Below are 17610 nucleotides of genomic sequence, written 5' to 3'. Positions count from 1 at the left end.
GAGGAGAGATAATTAGCCGTGGATAATGAAGGAGGTAAAGGAGAGTATTAAATTAAAAGCGGATGCGTTAGGAGTAGCTAAGAGTAGTGGGCGAGAAGAGGATTGGGAGAGGTTTAAATGTCAACAAAGAATGACAAAGAAGTTGATAAAGAAGGGTAGGATAAACTATGAAGCTGGGCTAGCGCTTAATATAAAAAAGGATAGTAAGAGTTTTTATAAATATATAAAAAGGAAGAGGCTGACTAGGGTGAACGTTGGACCCTTAGAGGATGAGAGGGGGGGACTTAGTGGTAGGGGATGGGGAAATGGCTGAGGTCTTGAATAACTTTTTTGTTTCGGTCTTCACGGAGGAGGACGTGAATAATTTGCCGGGGGTTAGAGATGGAAAGGTGGTAGGACTGGAGGGTCTTAATGACATTACTGTTACTAGAGAGGAGGTGCTCGACAGACTGGAGGGACTGATTGTGGACAAGTCCCCAGGACCGGATGGAATGCATCCAAGGGTTCTGAAAGAAATGGCGGAGGTGATAGTGGATGCCTTGGTGATTATTTTCCAAACGTCGCTGGATTCCGGGGAAGTGCCAGAAGATTGGAAAACAGCTAATGTTACGCCGTTGTTTAAGAAGGTGGCAGGCAAAAGGCAGGGAATTATAGACCGGTTAGTTTAACGTCTGTTGTAGGTAAAATGTTAGAATCCGTGATCAAGGAGAAAATAGCGAGGCATCTTGAGGAGAATTGTTTGATAGAGCAGACACAGCACGGTTTCGTTAAGGGGAAGTCGTGTCTGACAAATTTATTGGAGTTCTATGAGGATGTGTCTAGGGCGGTGGTTAGAGGAGAGCCGGTGGATGTGGTCTTTCTTGATTTTCAGAAGGCGTTTGACAAGGTGCCTCACAAGAGGTTATTACAGAAGATCAGGGGGCATGGAGTTGGGGGTAGGGTGTTAGCGTGGATAGGGGATTAGCTGTCAAATAGGAGTGAGAGAGTGGGGGTCAATGGGCGCTGTTTGGATTGGTGGTTGGTGACTAGTGGAGTGCCCCAGGGGTCGGTGCTGGGGCCTCAGCTATTTACCATTTATATAGATGATCTGGAGGAGGGAACCGAGTGTATGGTGTCAAAATTTGCTGATGACACCAAGATTGGTGGAACGGCAAATTGCGCGGAGGGTGTGGAGAGTCTGCAGAAGGATCTAGATAGGCTGGGCGAATGGGTCAGGAACTGGCAAATGGAATTTAATGTTGGCAAGTGTGAAGTTGTCCACTTTGGTAGGAATAATGGTAGGAAGGACTATTACTTACATGGCGAAAAACTGCAGTATGCGACGGTGCAGAGGGACCTCGGGGTCCTTGTGCATGAGCCGCAAAAACCCAGCCTGCAGGTGCAGCAGGTGGTCAGGAAGGCGAATGGGATGCTGGCCTTCATAGCGAGGGGGATTGAATATAAAAGTAGGGAGGTCTTGCTGCAACTGTACAGGGCACTGTTGAGGCCGCAGCTGGAGTACTGTGTGCAGTTTTGGTCGCCGTACTTACGCAAGGATATTTTGGCCTTGGAGGGAGTGCAGAGGAGGTTTACTAGGCTGATACCGGAGTTGAGGGGGTTGAACTATGAGGAGAGGCTGAATAAACTAGGCTTGTACTCGTTAGAGTTTAGAAGAATGAGGGGAGATCTCGTTGAGACATATAAGATGATGAATGGGATGGATAGGATAGAGGTGGAGCGGCTCTTCCCGCTCAGAAAGGACAGTAGGACTAGAGGGCACAGCCTCAAGATAAAGGGGGTGCAGTTTAGAACTGAGTTGAGGAGGAACTTCTTCACTCAAAGGGTGATGAATCTCTGGAATTCTCTGCCCGTTGAAGTGGTGGAGGCTGCCTCACTAAATATTTTTAAGACGCAGGTTGATAGGTTTTTGATAGGCAAGGGGATTAAGGGTTATGGGGAGAGGGCGGGAAAGTGGAACTGAGACACGACAGATCAGCCATGATCTTATTGAATGGCGGGGCAGGCTCGAAGGGCTAGATGGCCTACTCCTGCTCCTATTTCTTATGTTCTTATGTTCTTATGAATATCTGGGAGAAATAATCATTCAGAATATTTACAACTTTGTTTTCATACTGGATTTATTTGCATATTTTGTTTATCGCACCTCTTCACTTTTCGTCCTCGAGCAGAACTACTGAAGCCCTGAAAACATTTTTTACTTTTGTTCTTGCCTCTGTGGGAATGGATTTTCCTTGAGCCTTTTGATGAAGCTTTTAATCCTGCAAGCCCTTGTGTTTATCCCAGTGGCCAGTTTCTCCTTGCAGAGTTAGTTCTGTTTCACCTATTTTCATATTTTACTTTTATTTGATAATTCATTCAGAGTCACATTTTGTTCACCCTGAGCTTGTCATTTTTAGTTATGTATGTAATCCGCATGCTCAGCATTATTCCTTTAAAGGTGTTCAAGTTAGAGTCACAGAGTCGTAGAGGTTTACAGCATAGAAACAGGCCCTGCAGCTCAACTTGTTTATGCCGTCCTTTTTTTTTAAACCCCTGAGCTAGTCCTAATTGCTATATCCCTCTATACCCATCTTACCCATGTAACTGTCTAAAAGCTTTTTAAAAGACAAAATTGTACACACCTCTACTACTATCTCTGGCAGCTTGTTCCAGACAGTCACCACCCTATCTGTGAAAGAATTTCCCCTCTGGACTCTTTTATATCTCTCCCCTTGCATGTTAAATCTATGCCCTCTGGCTTCAGACTCCCCTACCTTTGGAAAAGATATTAACTATCTAGCTGATCAATGCCCCTCATTATCTTAAAGATCTCTACAAGGTCACCCCTCAGCCTTCTACGCTCCAGAAAAAAAAGTCCCAGTCTATCCAGCCTCCTTATAACTCAAACCATCAAGTCCTGGTAGCATCCTAGTAAATCTCTTCTGCACTCTCTCTAGTTTAATAATTTCCTTTCTATAATAGGGTGATCAGAACTGGACACAATATTCCAGCTGTGGCCTTACCAATGTCTTGTACAACTTCATTCGATTGCGCCAATCATACGAAGCGGGCTGTAGACCTTCCAGACTCCATCATGCTTTTAGGCCTTACCTGCATATAGCTTACATTCCAATGTTTGGGGATAAGCTGTTACATCCAACACCTTGTATCCTTTGATAAATATCGGCTCAGCTTGGCCACAGAAAATTTCCAGCATACTTAAAAACAACCTTAGCCAAAAAATCTTGTTTGCTTATTGAAGACCTTTCAGCATAGTAAAAGTTACATTTCTGCAGACCATTCCACCACATGGTCTTGTGGCACAGTGGGAGAAGTTCTTCTTCAGGACCTGATGGTATGGAAGATGCATTCATAGTGTGGCCAAGCAGATTGATTATCAGCCTTCAGTCCTTCTAATACTTTTGCTGGCAGGTGATAGAATGGAAGAGTTCCCCAGTCAGCCATACTGGAGAAGATAACTGCAAACCACTGCAGTACTTTGCCAAGCATAATCAAAGGAGTCCCTGGTCACCAATGCCCTCTTAGGGCATGCTCCCTGAAGGGGGAGGGGGGAAGTGTTGTACTCAAGTCCCAAAAACAATACTTTGGAGCTCGCTTCCAAATCCGTCCTCCACTTTTTTTAATACGTTTAAGCTGGATAAGCAAATGGGAAGAAAAGGAACAGAAGTTATGTTAATAGAATAGGAGGAAGCTCATGTGAATTATAAACACCAACATTGACCTGTTGAGATGAATGGTCCATTTCTAGATTCTGTGTAATGTAATTCTGCATCTTCAAAATTAACCAAACGTTTAGCTGAATTTTGGCTTATGCTTAGACTGTGCTTCCACAGCCAACTTTTTAAAAGAACTGTTGGTCAGCCCTTGTTAGTTTTAGAGAGTGGCATCAAAAGTTGAGTTTGTTGATTGTAACTGTCTGGTTTCACACATGAGAAGGGGCCGTATAGAAAGACTGTTACCTCTGTCCCACTGCCGCTGATATCGGTCAGCTCCTCCGAGACAGTATAAAGTTAAGAGAATTGGCAGGGAACCTTAAAAGTAAAGTGATTGCTCGACAGTACAGGATGAGTAGGCTGAGATTCCTGGGTGTGAAGACTGCCCAATAATGTCTGTCATTGATTCGTGGCAGTGAGAGTGCAGCTTTGAACTGACTCCAACACATCCATTACAGTGATAGCCAATTCAGTAATGGTCATGGGCTTAATTTAATTCTGTTTGGGTCAGTTTCTTATACTGATGGGTAATGCACTTTTTATGATTGCACAATGACATCCAGACTGAAAGGAGTAATAACTAACATTAGTGAGGGAGGCATATTGAGTGACAATGCATAGACTGAGGTTATTCAGCCCTGATGTGGAGATGCCAGCGTTGGACTGGGGTAAACACAGTAAGAAGTCTCACAACACCAGATTAAAGTCCAACCAACTTATTTGATAGTAAACTCATTGGATAGTAAACATTATTCAGCCCAACAGATTGATTCTCGTATTTACGTTCCATATGACTCTTCACCCACCACATTTCATCTAGCCCTGTCAGCATTACCTTCTATTTGTTTCTCCTGTGTGTGCTCAGCTTTCCCTTAAGTATGTCCATGCTGTTCACAATGTGGAGATGCCAGTGTTGGACTGGGGTAAACACAGCAAGAAGTCTCACAACACTGGGTTAAAGTCCAACAGGTTTATTTGGTAGCAAAAGCCACTAGCTTTCGGAGTGCTGCTCCTTCATCAGGTGAGTCACTTGATGAAGGGGCAGCATTTTGAAAGCTAGTGGTTTTTGCTACCAGATAAACCTGTTGGACTTTAACCTTGTGTTGTGAGACTTCTTACTGTGCTGTTCACCTCAGCCATGGTGGAGTAATGGTAAGCTTATTGGACTGGTCATTTTGAGAGAGGGCCCAAGCTAATGTTCTGAAGCCACGGGTTCAAATTCCATCATGGCAGCTGGTTGAATTTACATTCAATTAATAAAATTGAGAGGTAGCGAAAGACCTTGAAATTATTAACGACTGTCATAAAAAACCCATCTGGTTTGCTAACGTTGCTTTAGGACATCTGTCAACCTATCTGGTCTGGCTTATATGTGACTCCAGACCCACAGAAAATGTGGTTGTCTCTTAACTGCCTGCTGAAGTTGCCTAGCAAGCTGTTCAAGGGCAATTAGGGATGGGAAACAAATGCTGGCCTTGCCCGCAATGCCCACATCCCATGAAAAAAGAATCTCCACGGTAGCAAAATTCTAACCACTCTCTGATAAGCAGTCAGTGAACTTGGTATGTATTATGCAGTATTATAGCTATAATTTAATCTTTCAGTTAAAGTGGCATCTATAAACCACTTTTGTGTTTTCAAACACAATACTGTGAACAATAATTCAATACTACACAGCTTTAATTCAATGTGGCATGGCACTGAGCCATACAGGAGGTCTCAAATCCATTCCAAACATTTTGCTGAGTTCAGCTAAGGACAGTGTCAGGATGGGGGTGGTTCCCTTGTTGCCTTATCCAGCTTCCCCTTAAAAACACCAAGAACAGTGCAGAGATTTGGAAGCGAGCTCCTGAACTTCCCTTTTGGGACTTCAATACAATACACAGATTTAATTCCTTTCACTGGAGACACATAACGTTAAAGCTTATTCATTAGTCTCAAGTAGGCTTACATTAACACTGCAATGAAGTTACTGTGAAAATCCCTTAGTCACCACACTGTGATACCTGTTCGGGTACACTGAGGGAGAATTTAGCATGGCCAATACACCTAACCAGCGCATCTTTTGGACTGTGGGAGGAAACCAGGGCACCTGGAGAAATCCCATGCAGACATGGGGAGAACATGCAGACTCCGCACAGATAGGGACCCCTGTCAGGAATTGAACCTTGGCGCCATGAAGCAGCAGTGCTAACCACCGTGCCACATGGTGCCCATGTGTCCCAGGCTAAACTTGTTGATATCTGAACTGAGACAAATAGCTTACAATTCATGCTTCATCGGCCAGGGATAGTGTCAGGGTGGGAGAAGTATGGGTGAGGATAGAGTGACTATAATTAGTCTCAGGGTCATCTGGGCTTCGGTGATGAAAGATAACTGGACAGAGACTTCTAATCACCACCTAGCAACCTTCACTGGAGCAGTCTGTATTTCTAGGGATAATTTTATTATTGGGCAGCACTGAATTATCTGTCCATTGTACAGACTCCACCAATATTACTTTTTCCTTGAAGTTAGTTGCAAGGAAAATGCTGAGGCAGCTGGGTTAGGGCCTAAATTCTCTGTGCTCATATTTATGTGGGCATGTGAGGAGATTTCAAAGCCAATGTCCTTTTCCTGTGGCTTGTTAACCTACTGGCATTCAGTCCAGGCTACTTAGCTAAAGTAGAATTGATTGGTTGCAACTGATGCAATTATTTCCGATATAAAGTCGAACGTTTATTTATTAGTGCCACATGAAGGCTTACATTAATACTGCAATATCACAACAGGTAGCTGAGGTGAATGACATAGGTACATTGAAGGGGAAGCTGTATGAAGGAGAAAATAATAGGATATGTTGATGGGGTTCACTGAAATAGTGTGAGAAGGTGCTTGCGTGGAGCATTAACATTGGTACAAATGAATAGCCTGATTCTGTGCAGTCAATTCCGTACAATTAATTCTCATGTAGCACTGTATTAGAACAGTGAAGAGCGGAGCAGATATCTATTGTGACCTTCAGGCCACATAAATCATAGAATCCCTACAATACAGAGGGAGGTCATTCGGCCTATCGAGTCTATCTAACCAGCACATCTTTTGGAGTGTGAAAGGAAACCAGAACACCCAGAAGAAACTGGGAGAATGTACACAAACTCCACACAGATGATAACCCAAGCCGGGATTCGAACAAGGGTCTCTGACGCCGTGAGGCAGCAGTGCTAACCACTGTGCCACCTGCCCATTGTCTTTAGGAGAAGATAGTTCAGGGTTAAACAAATTGAATTGGAGACAAAACTTATGACTGACAACCACGCCAACCTCATCTGTTATCTGTGAATCGACTGAGTTATCGTTTTCTCTTCCCAGGGAGAAGTAGCAAGTTGAACCCAGAATCTCAAACATTCGATCACATCCTAAAATATGAAACGATGGTACCCCAGTGGATCAACTCAGGACCCTTGGAAGACCAGGTACAGCAAACTAACTAGATGACCAACACTTTATGTGTTAATCAGACCATCAATCAAAAAGTATGTTGACTTGATAACCAGATGAATCTTGATAGTCAGAAAGCCTGTGATTACTGGAATTATCGGATATAATGTGCTAATCTAGTGACCAGTCAATGAATGCTGATCTTGTAACCAGGTGTGGTATGTAACCTGGATAACCTGCTGTATTTTGTAAATCAGCTGGTATGTTGACTTGATAACTAACTAGACACAGTATTCCAATGTATTAACTTGTGCTCTGTACACTAATGTAGAAAACGTCTCATGTATTCTGATGACCCTGCAGGAAACTCTGAATGAAAGACAAAGCAGATGAACCATCAGGTTAAATACTGATGGGAAGGGCTGGGCCTGTGGGCAGCAAGCCATCACTCAACTCAGCTTTTCCAGCCTGTCCAGGATCCTGCACCATGTTTTTACAAGGTCCTCGTATCTTCCGGACTTATATTCCAAATTTCCGTTATCAATTGTGCTTCCTTATTTCTGAGCAACCTTCTAATATTTTCATGTTTTTCTTCTTTGTAATGCTTGCTGGAGTCGAGATAATCATTCCATGCCATGAAACACCATGCATTAATCCCTGAAGAAAGCAGGATTCTGCTTTTAAACTTAGTCTCAGGCTGGATTGTGGTCTTGCCTGGTTATTTGGCCCAGCATGGGAAGCTGCCCTAATGTTAGATCAGTGAAGCCACACTGCTGTGTGATACTGACATACAATCGAAGAAGGTCCAAGGTTCCCTCTTTACTGCCTGTGGACTCCGCATGGGGCAACAATGGCTGGTGTATAATTGGATCTTAATGTCTGTGCTTTAGGGAAGAGAAAAATCAGAAGGAAAATAAAAGTAAAAGAAAGAACTTGCATTTCTATAGCATTTAGAACTTCAGATCATCCCAAAGCGCTTTATAGCCAATGCAGTACTTTTTGAAATGTAATCACGTTAGAAATGTTCCAGTCAATTTGTGCACAGCAAGATCCCACAATGTGATAATGACCAGATAATCTGTTTTAGCGATTTTAGTTGAGGGATAAATATTGGCCAGGACATTAGGGCTGGCGGAATGACACGTCCTTTGCTGTTCTTCAAAATAGAACTGGGGGATCTATCCTAACCTCCTGAGAGGGCAAGCAAAGTCTTGGTTGAATGTCTCCTCCAGAGGTGGCACATGTCATGTTCACTATTTCAAGGGAATGTCAGCCTCAGTTCAATACTCAGCTGTCTGGAATATGGGAGTACAACCCACGGACTTCTAACTTGGAGGTGAAATTCTATCAACTGAGCCTCAGCTGCTACTGAAACATCTCTATTTGTGAATGTCCAGGGTGAGGTCAGAATTACAATGGTCACCCACTCCACAGGTCAGAGGTATTTCTGCAGTGGTCAGTCCTCATCTTGAAGCATTAGCAAGAGTATAACAGGCACGTTGTTGTCAATCAGGTATGTTAGTCACAGCGCAATGACCTGTCAAGCAGGTGAACATAAGAACATAAGAAATAGGAGCAGGAGTAGGCCATCTAGCCCTTCGAGCCTGCCCCGCCATTCAATAAGATCATGGCTGATCTGTCGTGGCTCAGTTCCACTTTCCCGCCCTCTCCCCATAACCCCTAATCCCCTCTCTTATCAAGAACCCATCAACCCGCTTCTTAAAAATATTTAGCGAGGCAGCCTCCACCACTTCAACGGGCAGAGAATTCCAGAGATTCACCACCCTTTGAGTGAAGAAGTTCCTCCTCAACTCCGTTCTAAACCGCCTCCCCTTTATCTTGAGGCTGTGCCCCCTAGTCCTACTGTCTTTTTTGAGCGGGAAGAGTCTCTCCACCTCTATCCTATCCATCCCATTCATCATCTTATACGTCTCAATGAGATCTCCCCTCATTCTTCTAAACTCTAACGAGTACAAGCCTAGTTTATTCAGCCTCTCCTCATAGCTCAATCCCCTCAACTCCGGTATCAGCCTAGTAAACCTCCTCTGCACTCCCTCCAGGGCCAAAATATCCTTGCGGTGGATAGCTAGCTACATTGAAGCACTGAGATGATCAGTCACAGTGTGCGAACCTGATTACGAGTTAGAGAATGTTAACCTTGTAACCACTTGCAGCACGTTAACTCTGACCAATCGCATTTTGTTAACCAGCTACTGCACTTCATGAACCATCCATACAAGCACTTTCCAACAGGAGTTACAGACTAATAATCATACATGGAGAGGCTTAATCATTAGTAGCACATCTACTGATTGATCTGACAGCAGGCCAGGAGTCACGCTCAGGGTCTTTGTAATCCATGCAGTCGCATACCAGGCTGTACACTTACTAACTAAATCACATGGAGCACTGCCTTAGACTTCTGATTCTGTTGTGCTTTCATCTATGGCAGCATTCTGATCCCAAAGCTTGGAGGTTGTGGATTCAAGGGAGTTGAGCACAACACTGAAGCTGACACCAACTTTTGGATGAGATGTTTCATTGAGGCTCTGGCTGTCCTCTTAGCTGGATGGGAAAGATCCCATACTATTGAACAATAACCAGGATATTCACCCCAGTACCCTGGCCAATAGTTATCCCTCGACTGGCACCATGAAATAAACAAATTACCTGGCCATTTATTTCTTTGCTGTTTTTGGGACCTCGATTTGCACATATCGGTTATTACATTGTCCTGACTTATAAAAGTGGCCACAAAAGTTAGCTTATGAAGTGTCTGAGCTTGTGAAAGGCACAGGCATCAGAGCTGACGGATTGTCCCATCATCATCACCCAGGTTCATTGGAATTGCTTACACCTGACAACCTACAATAGAGGAGGGTTCATTGAGATCTGTTCAAATTGCGCCAGCTACATTTGAAACTCGAAGCGCCCCAGGTGTGGATGTAACAGCCCTGTTCAAAGAGCACTTCTCTCAACTATTGCCTCAATGACCTGTAACTTTTGAGCTCTGAGGCAATGTATCTGTGGGATACATATGAGATGTGCTGGAGACACTACCCTCAGCCTCCTGAAGTTCCCGGGTAAAGTTTTCACTGGGAAGTTCAACGGGCAGCTGAAATACGCTGGGAGCCATTTGATAATACCATTTGAATTGTAAACTTTGGATGGTTTTGTCATACAGCAATAGTTACCCAGAAAAAGTTAGAATTAAAACCACTTCTAGTTTCAGTATAACGATAGCACTGACCCCACTCTGACCTCTCTATGTAACTTCCCCAACCCCTTGGACTGCTTATGGAACTGCTCCCTGTGCCCCCGCTTAACTACCTGTCTATCTTCTGCCAACCCCCCCCCCGGAGGCAATCTAATCCCCTTCCCCACCCCCCCACTTGACTCTAAATTCTACCCACTTACATTAAACACTTATCCTCTCCCTGGCTTGTCAAAGGGACTGGATCTTTAAACTTACCTGGCTTACAGCAACTATTGTTGCAAGAAAGGGAGCATGGCTTACTTATCTTCAACTCTCCTGGCCTTTGCAGTACGCCTCAGGAACCTGCTGCATTTGAGTGATCTGACTTGACCTAAGTTGGAATGTTGGGTAAGATAGGGGTAGCTTTAATTTAAGATATGAAACTAGGAGTGGAATGCCACCCCACTGGAAGTTGTGGGCCATTACGGTTGGATAGCTGATGCATTTGTCTGTAATCCCCAAAAAAATGTTGAAAGGGATTCTTGCATCCTTCCCCACCGATGCATTGCCCTGTCATTTCAGCCTGTGAACATTTTGATAGTTAGCGGATGATCCAACTGAGGACCTCTCAACCTGAACTTGATGCAGAGAAGCACCAGAGCAAGGAAATCTTTAAAAAGTGGTGAGTAAGTTACATCTGATGACGTTTTCCTCTCTTTCTTCTCCCACCCCACCTCCCCCTCGGTACACACAGCACCCGGCCTGGGCGGAGATCCAAGTCACAGTTGAAGGAAAAGACCATATTCTGGAGATCCAGAAAAATGAGTAAGTACATTTGTGTGAAATGCAATGCAGTTTGTATTACAGAATCAAAGGTAGAGTATAGAGAAAGAAGTGCAGTGTAGGTTACAACACACAAAGCAGTATAGAATGTTGGTACAATATAGATTACAGACAATTACTAATGATAAGGTCTGATGCAGGATAAAGGAAAATATAGAATCGGACAGTGCAGAAAGAGTCATTTGGCTCATCATGTCTGCACCAATAACGATCCCACTTAGTGGTAACCCCACCTATTTAGTCCCCCTGACACTAAGAGGCAATTTTGCATGGCCAATCAACCTAACCCACACACCTTTGGAATGTGGGAGGAAACTGGAGGACCTAGAGGATACCCACACAGACATGGGGAGAATATGCAAACTCCATACAGACAGTGACCCAAGACCAGTATTGAACCCGGGTCCCTGGCACTGTGAGGCAGCATTGCTAATCACTGTAGTACTATGCTGCCTCCCATCTCATGAGGTGATAGCCTACACTGTGGTGGTCAGCTATAGCTTAAGCATTGCCGAGTATGATATGGCAGTCTCTGCCACATTTACTGCAAAGGAAGACTGGACTGAGAAGGTGCACGATTCACAGGCCTATGCTTTTTCTGAATCTTCTTCTCGGCCCTCTGACCTTCATACCCAGGAGGTTGTGACCCAGTGATCAGTTCACTGTATAGGAGGTTTTTGTGTACATTGCCACCATCCATCTGATGAATGTGACCAAATCAGTGCAGACATTGCTGGCTTAGCAATGAGTGGATATTGATGGTGTCAGCATGCTCCAGGACCTCTGAGTTTGTGACCTTTGTCTTGCCAAAAGATGCAGAGAATATGTCTGAGACAACACAAGTGGAAACCATTCAGCCTTTTCTCCTGCCTGGCATATGTTGTCCTGGTCTCACTGGTAGGGCTGTGTATCGAGGACCCAGGTTTGGTAGATTCATAGTTTGGTGTTCGCAGTCAAGTCGCTGTTGTTTCACATTCTGTTTTTCAGCTTGGATATGAAAGCTGCAGTTCTTGAGATGCCTGTGTTAATTTCAGGATTAAGTGGCTGATTGCTGGTGATTTTGCAGCCTAGATATGTAAAGATATCAATAACCGCCTGGGCTCCACATTGTTAACGTTGATAGATGGCAGCAAGGCATCATCCTGGACATGACATTAGTTTTCCTGAAGTTGATGTTCAAACCAAACCCTTTACAGGCATAAGAGAGTCTGTCCATTTGATACTGAAGGTGTTCCTTAGTATGGAATGTCAGTGCAGCATTGTTAGCCTGGAGCAATTCTCTGATGAGGACTCAATGCTATTTTGCCTTTGATCTCAGGTGAGCAAGGCTGAACAGCTCTCTTGTAGTTTGGGTATGAATGTAGACATCCTCTGTAGGTGACCTGACGACATATGACAGCAGCAAAGAGAAGAATATATCAAAGAGTGTTGGTGCCAGAATATAACCCTGTTTGAGCCCACTGCCAATCTCCAATTGTTCCAATGTTGCCCCACCATAGCTAACCTTGTCAATCATCTTGTCATGGAAAGAGGAGATCACATTGAGCAGCTTCAGCAGCAGCCAGTTTTCTCCAGCTTAAAAAAACCCCACCTCTGCTCACATGGTCAAGTGCCTTGAGGACATCATTGAGGCAATATCTAGTGGTTTCCTTTGTTTACAACATTTCTCTTGCAGTTACCGAACTGAGGAGATCCTTGCTATTATAAATCTTCAAGTTCTGAAACAGCATTGGAATTCGGGATGGATGTGGTCAGCTAGAATCCCCAGTCCCACCAGGTCAACATGGCAATTATTTATCCACTGTGCTCAGCAGGGAGATGCCATGATAGTTGTTGCAATCACTGCAGTTGTCCTTGTTCGTGTACAGTGTCACAATCCTTCCTTTATTCTTTCATGGGTTGTGGGGTTGCTGGCTAAAGCAGCATTTTTATTATAATTGAATCAAGCCTATCCGTGGTGCTCCCTCCAGCAGGAACAGAGAAGTTCGTATAATATGCCGCAGCAGTACACGATGGCACAATGGTTAGCACAACTGCCTCACAGTGCCGTGGACCCAGATTCAATTCTGGCCTTGGGTCGCTGTCTGTGTGGAGTTTGCACGTTCTCCCCATGTCTGTGTGAGTTTCCTCCTGGTGCTCCGGTTTCCTGCTACACTCCAAAGATGTGCAGGTTAAGTTGATTGGCCATGTTGAATTGATCATTGGTGTCAGGGGGATTAGTAGGGGAGATATATGGGGTTACGGGGATAGGGCCTGGGTGGAATTGCAAGCTTGATGGACCGAATGGCCTCCTTCTGCACTATAGAGTTTCTACAATTCTATGATTGTTGGTTTCCTCTCTTTGATGAGGTCAGATGGTATAGCACCAGTACCTGGAGCTTTGCCCATGACAGGTAAGTGAATGGTTTTGCTATTGAGGATTTGATATTGAGCTCTGCTACAACAGACTTCCTATAGTATTAGCATTTCTTCAGTGAAAGTGTTCTCCCAACTGTATAACCCATTTCTCCAACTGTTTGGTGGTTACCTCTCTGTCTCTATTTTTGAAGGAGTTGTATTCTTTGCTGATGGACCGGTTGCCTTTTTATCCCTTCACACACTGTCATCCCTGTGCCAAAGGACATCTGGATATTCTGAAAAGTTGTAATGAGCAGTTTGTTGGACTTTCAGTGCCTTCTCATTCAGATCTCTCTTGTAATGAATGAAAGCACATCACTTGGCTTCAACGACAGGTTCCATCACAGTTATTGTTGAACTAGTCTGCATTTTCCCTGCTTTTGTTTGTTGAGATTGTGGTATTGTGAATGTGTTTGATTTTGCTTTTGCACTCTGTGTAGGAATGCCAAAGTATGCCGAATCAACCAAGTTAAGGAACTGTTGGTTTTTATCTGGGCTGTGTCTGCTGCCACTGCAACTGGTGGGTGGTTACAGCCAGGCTAACAATGATCCTATTGAACAGCCAAGCAGGCTTGAAAGGCCGTGTGACCTACTCCTGCTTCTAACTCATATGTCTGTATGTTCATATCTTTTATACGTTTAAGGAATTCATCCTCCACAGAATTAATGCTAATTAGGCTTACCCAATCTATATGCAAATTGAAGTCCCCCATGATTAATGTATTACCCTTGTTACATGGAACTCTAACTTTCTGATTAATACCATGCCCTACATTACTACTTCTGCTTGGTGACCTATAAGTAACTCCCACCAATATCTGCTGCACCTTGCTGTTTCTTAGCTCCACTCCAACTGATTTTAAATCTTGATCTTCCAATTCACGATCCTGGTCCACTTAATTACAGATCTTATCCTTTGAAAACAGTGTCGTTCCATCTCATCTTACGTTTTGCCTAAAGAGGCTGTTGATGAATTGGTATTAGTTTTACAAAATTCAGTAGATTCTAGATCGGTTCCACCAGCCTGGAAAGTAACAAACCCCTCTGTTCAAGATGAGGGGAGGCAGAAGACAGGAAGCTACAGGCTAGTTAGCTTTACATTTGCCAAAGGGAATCTGATAGAATGGATCAATATGGAGGTTAAAGTTGAACACTTAGAAAATCTCGAGGTCTAAAAATCAGCAAGAGTCAGCATGGTTTTGTGAAAGAGAAATCACATTTAAGCAATTTATTGAAGATCTTTGAAGAAGTACCATACACTGTTGATAAAGGGGAGCTTGTAGGTGCATTGCATTTGGATTTCCAAAAGGCATTTGATAATGTGCCACATCAAAGGTTATAGCAGAAAATAAAAGCTCATGATGCAATAGGTAACATATTAGCGTGGATAGAAGGTTGGCTGGCTGGCAGAAAACGGGGAGTATGCATAAATGGGTCTTTTTCTGAATGGCAGGATGTAATGAGTGGAGTTCCATGGATATATGTGCTAGGCCCTCAACCTTTCACAATTTATAAATGATTTAGAAGAGGGGAGTGAAGGGATGGTAGCTAAATTCAGATGACACAAGTATAGGTCAGAAAGTATCTTGTGAAGAAGACATAAGGTGTTTGCAGACAGATATAGATAGAGTGTATGGGCAAAATTCTGGCAGATAGAGTTAAAACATGGAAAAATGTGAAGTCGTTCACTTTGGCAAGAACAATAAAAAAGTAGAATATTACTTAAATAAAATTCTGAGGTGCTGAAGGATCTAGATACTGTCATGCATGAATCACAAAAAAGTTAGCATGAAGAGACATCACATAATCAGGAAGGCTAATGGAATGCTAGCTTTATTACAAAAGGAATTGAACATAAAGTTCAATGCTTCAGTTATACAGGACATTGGTGAAGCCACATCTCAAATACCTGCGTGCAATTTTGACCTCCTTATTTATGGAAGGAAGAAAATATGGTGAAGGAATTCAGAGCAGACTTACTAGATTGATACCTGGAATGAGCAGGTTTTTTAATGAAGATAGGTTAGTCAGACAGGGCTTGTTTCCACTGGAGTTTAGAAGCGTGAGGTGTAACTTGATTGAAGTTAAGGTGCATGTGGAGGGACATTTCCTCTTGTGGGTGAGTCCAGAGCTTGGGGATACTGTTTTAAAATTAGGGGTCATCCTTTTAGGACAGAGATGAGGAGAACTTTTTTCTCTCAGAGGGTTGTGTGACTTTGAAAGTCTCTGCCTTGGAATGTGATGGGTGCGGTGATCATTTTTAAGACAGAAATAGATTCTTCTTAGACCTATTCTTCATTTTTTTCCAGTAACTAACATATTGTATAAGTAACATTGGACTCCTTCTAATCCATTTAGAATTTGCTGGAACAATACAGGTGCAGACGTGATGCCAAATGGAAGTCTTTTCTATCTGAATAACCCTTTGTGTATCACAATTGTCAATATTTTGTGAATCTGGATCCATGTGCATCTGGAGATAAGCTTGACCAAGGTCAATTTTGCTGAAGTGTGGGCCTCCAGCCAACCCAATGAATAAATCATTAATCAGAGACAGAGGGTACTGCTCAATTATAGGTTTTTAATATTATCTTTGAGAATTTCAAGGCTATATGTCATAGTTTTTCTTGGCAAACAGTCTCTGGTACCAACAAAATTGCTGCTCCAGTGTCCGCCTCTATTTTCACTAGTTGTCCGTCCAGTAAACATATGACTCCGTATCAGTTTGTTGTACCAGCAATAGCCAGTATGTTCAATGATAGTTCATCTACTGACTGTGATTCTGGTCTTTTTTCACACCCTTTTCCTATCTACTTTTCCTTCTATTTCCACATGATGCATTTGGTTCCTAATGTAAAAAAGATACAAAAGACTGAGGTCACGTACCAATCAACTCAAGAACAGTTTCTTCCCTGCTGCCATCAGACTTTTGAATGGACCTACCTCGACTAAGTTGATCTTTCTCTACATCCTAGCTATTACTGTAACATTACATTCTGCACCCTTTCCTCTCCTTCTCTAGGTATGGTATGCTTTGTTTGTATAGCAAACAAGAAACAATACTTTTCAGTATATACTAGTACATGTGACAATAATAAATAAAATTGAATGAATACTTATCTGGATTGACAGCTTTTTTAACAGTCTTAACGTTAACATATAGTCTAAGTTCACCATTTTAGATTAGCTATCCCAGCTCCTTTGACATTTTGGCATGGATTGCAAATGGAACCTACCTCGAATTTTGCAGAATCGATGTGTTGACTTGAGGACCGTGATTTACCCCGTCGCCTCCCCAAACCTGGGAAATAAGGAAGGATGCTGTTAAGCATACTCAGTGTCGTCAATAACATTTAATGTGTACTTTAGAGGGGTTTTCAAGTTTGAAGTCAAGCTTATCGAATGGGTTTATCCTGGTAAGGCTTGATCCCTTGGCTATGTAGAATGTGAACCTGTGATATTTCTCTTGTCCACTGGAAGTACAATCATTCCCAAAGTTGGAATAATCAAGTCATTGTTAACTCGAAGAATGTCTGACACAGGAGTGAGAGCAAGTTGTGAAGAGTAACAATAGTAGAGTTTGCCATTCAATATGGGTACTTTCATGCCCATAGCAGTGAGGAGTGACACTGCACTGCCCATGATCTCACCTGTGCTTTCCTTAAAGTGACCTGGTGCTTTCCCATCCATGATGTCAAACACATGACATATTTCTCCCTCTTGGGTTAGGTTCCTCCATGTGTTGACCTGATATCTCTTTTAAGGTGCTAACATAATAAGCTAACTCAAATTAACAGAGGGACAAATTAAAAGGGGCAGCTCCCCAAAAGGAGGGGGAATATCCCGAACAAAAAAACAAAGTACAAAGGAAACTTAGAACATTAAATCAAAAGGTGATTGTCGGGGTTTATAATGCACCCCAGCCCCTGCGGTGCCCAGCTGGCATGGAAGGTGCCAACTGCAGTGTTATCTGATAAAGTTGGTAACCTAAACATTTTTTTTGCTGTGTATATGGTATTCATCACTTTAAGACAGAAGTGA

The 17610-nt window shown here is 43.1% G+C and overlaps 1 protein-coding gene across 1 annotated transcript in view; it reads left to right on the top strand.

Annotated features, from left to right (window-relative positions):
* Positions 1-17610, top strand: part of adam19b (ADAM metallopeptidase domain 19b) — a 142004-nt gene that overhangs the window by 23727 nt on the left and 100667 nt on the right. The window contains exons 2-3 of the mRNA XM_080200929.1: positions 7065-7168; positions 11084-11154. Of these exons, the coding sequence (XP_080057055.1) occupies positions 7065-7168; positions 11084-11154 (175 nt within the window). The remainder of the gene's footprint in view (positions 1-7064; positions 7169-11083; positions 11155-17610) is intronic.

Source organism: Carcharhinus amblyrhynchos, chromosome 13 (genome assembly GCF_965287045.1).
Source record: "Carcharhinus amblyrhynchos chromosome 13, sCarAmb.v2.hapA, whole genome shotgun sequence".
Classification (NCBI taxonomy): Eukaryota; Metazoa; Chordata; class Chondrichthyes; order Carcharhiniformes; family Carcharhinidae; genus Carcharhinus; species Carcharhinus amblyrhynchos.
The sequence above is the reverse complement of the archived record's forward strand: the minus strand, read 5'-3'. Positions and strand labels throughout refer to the sequence as shown.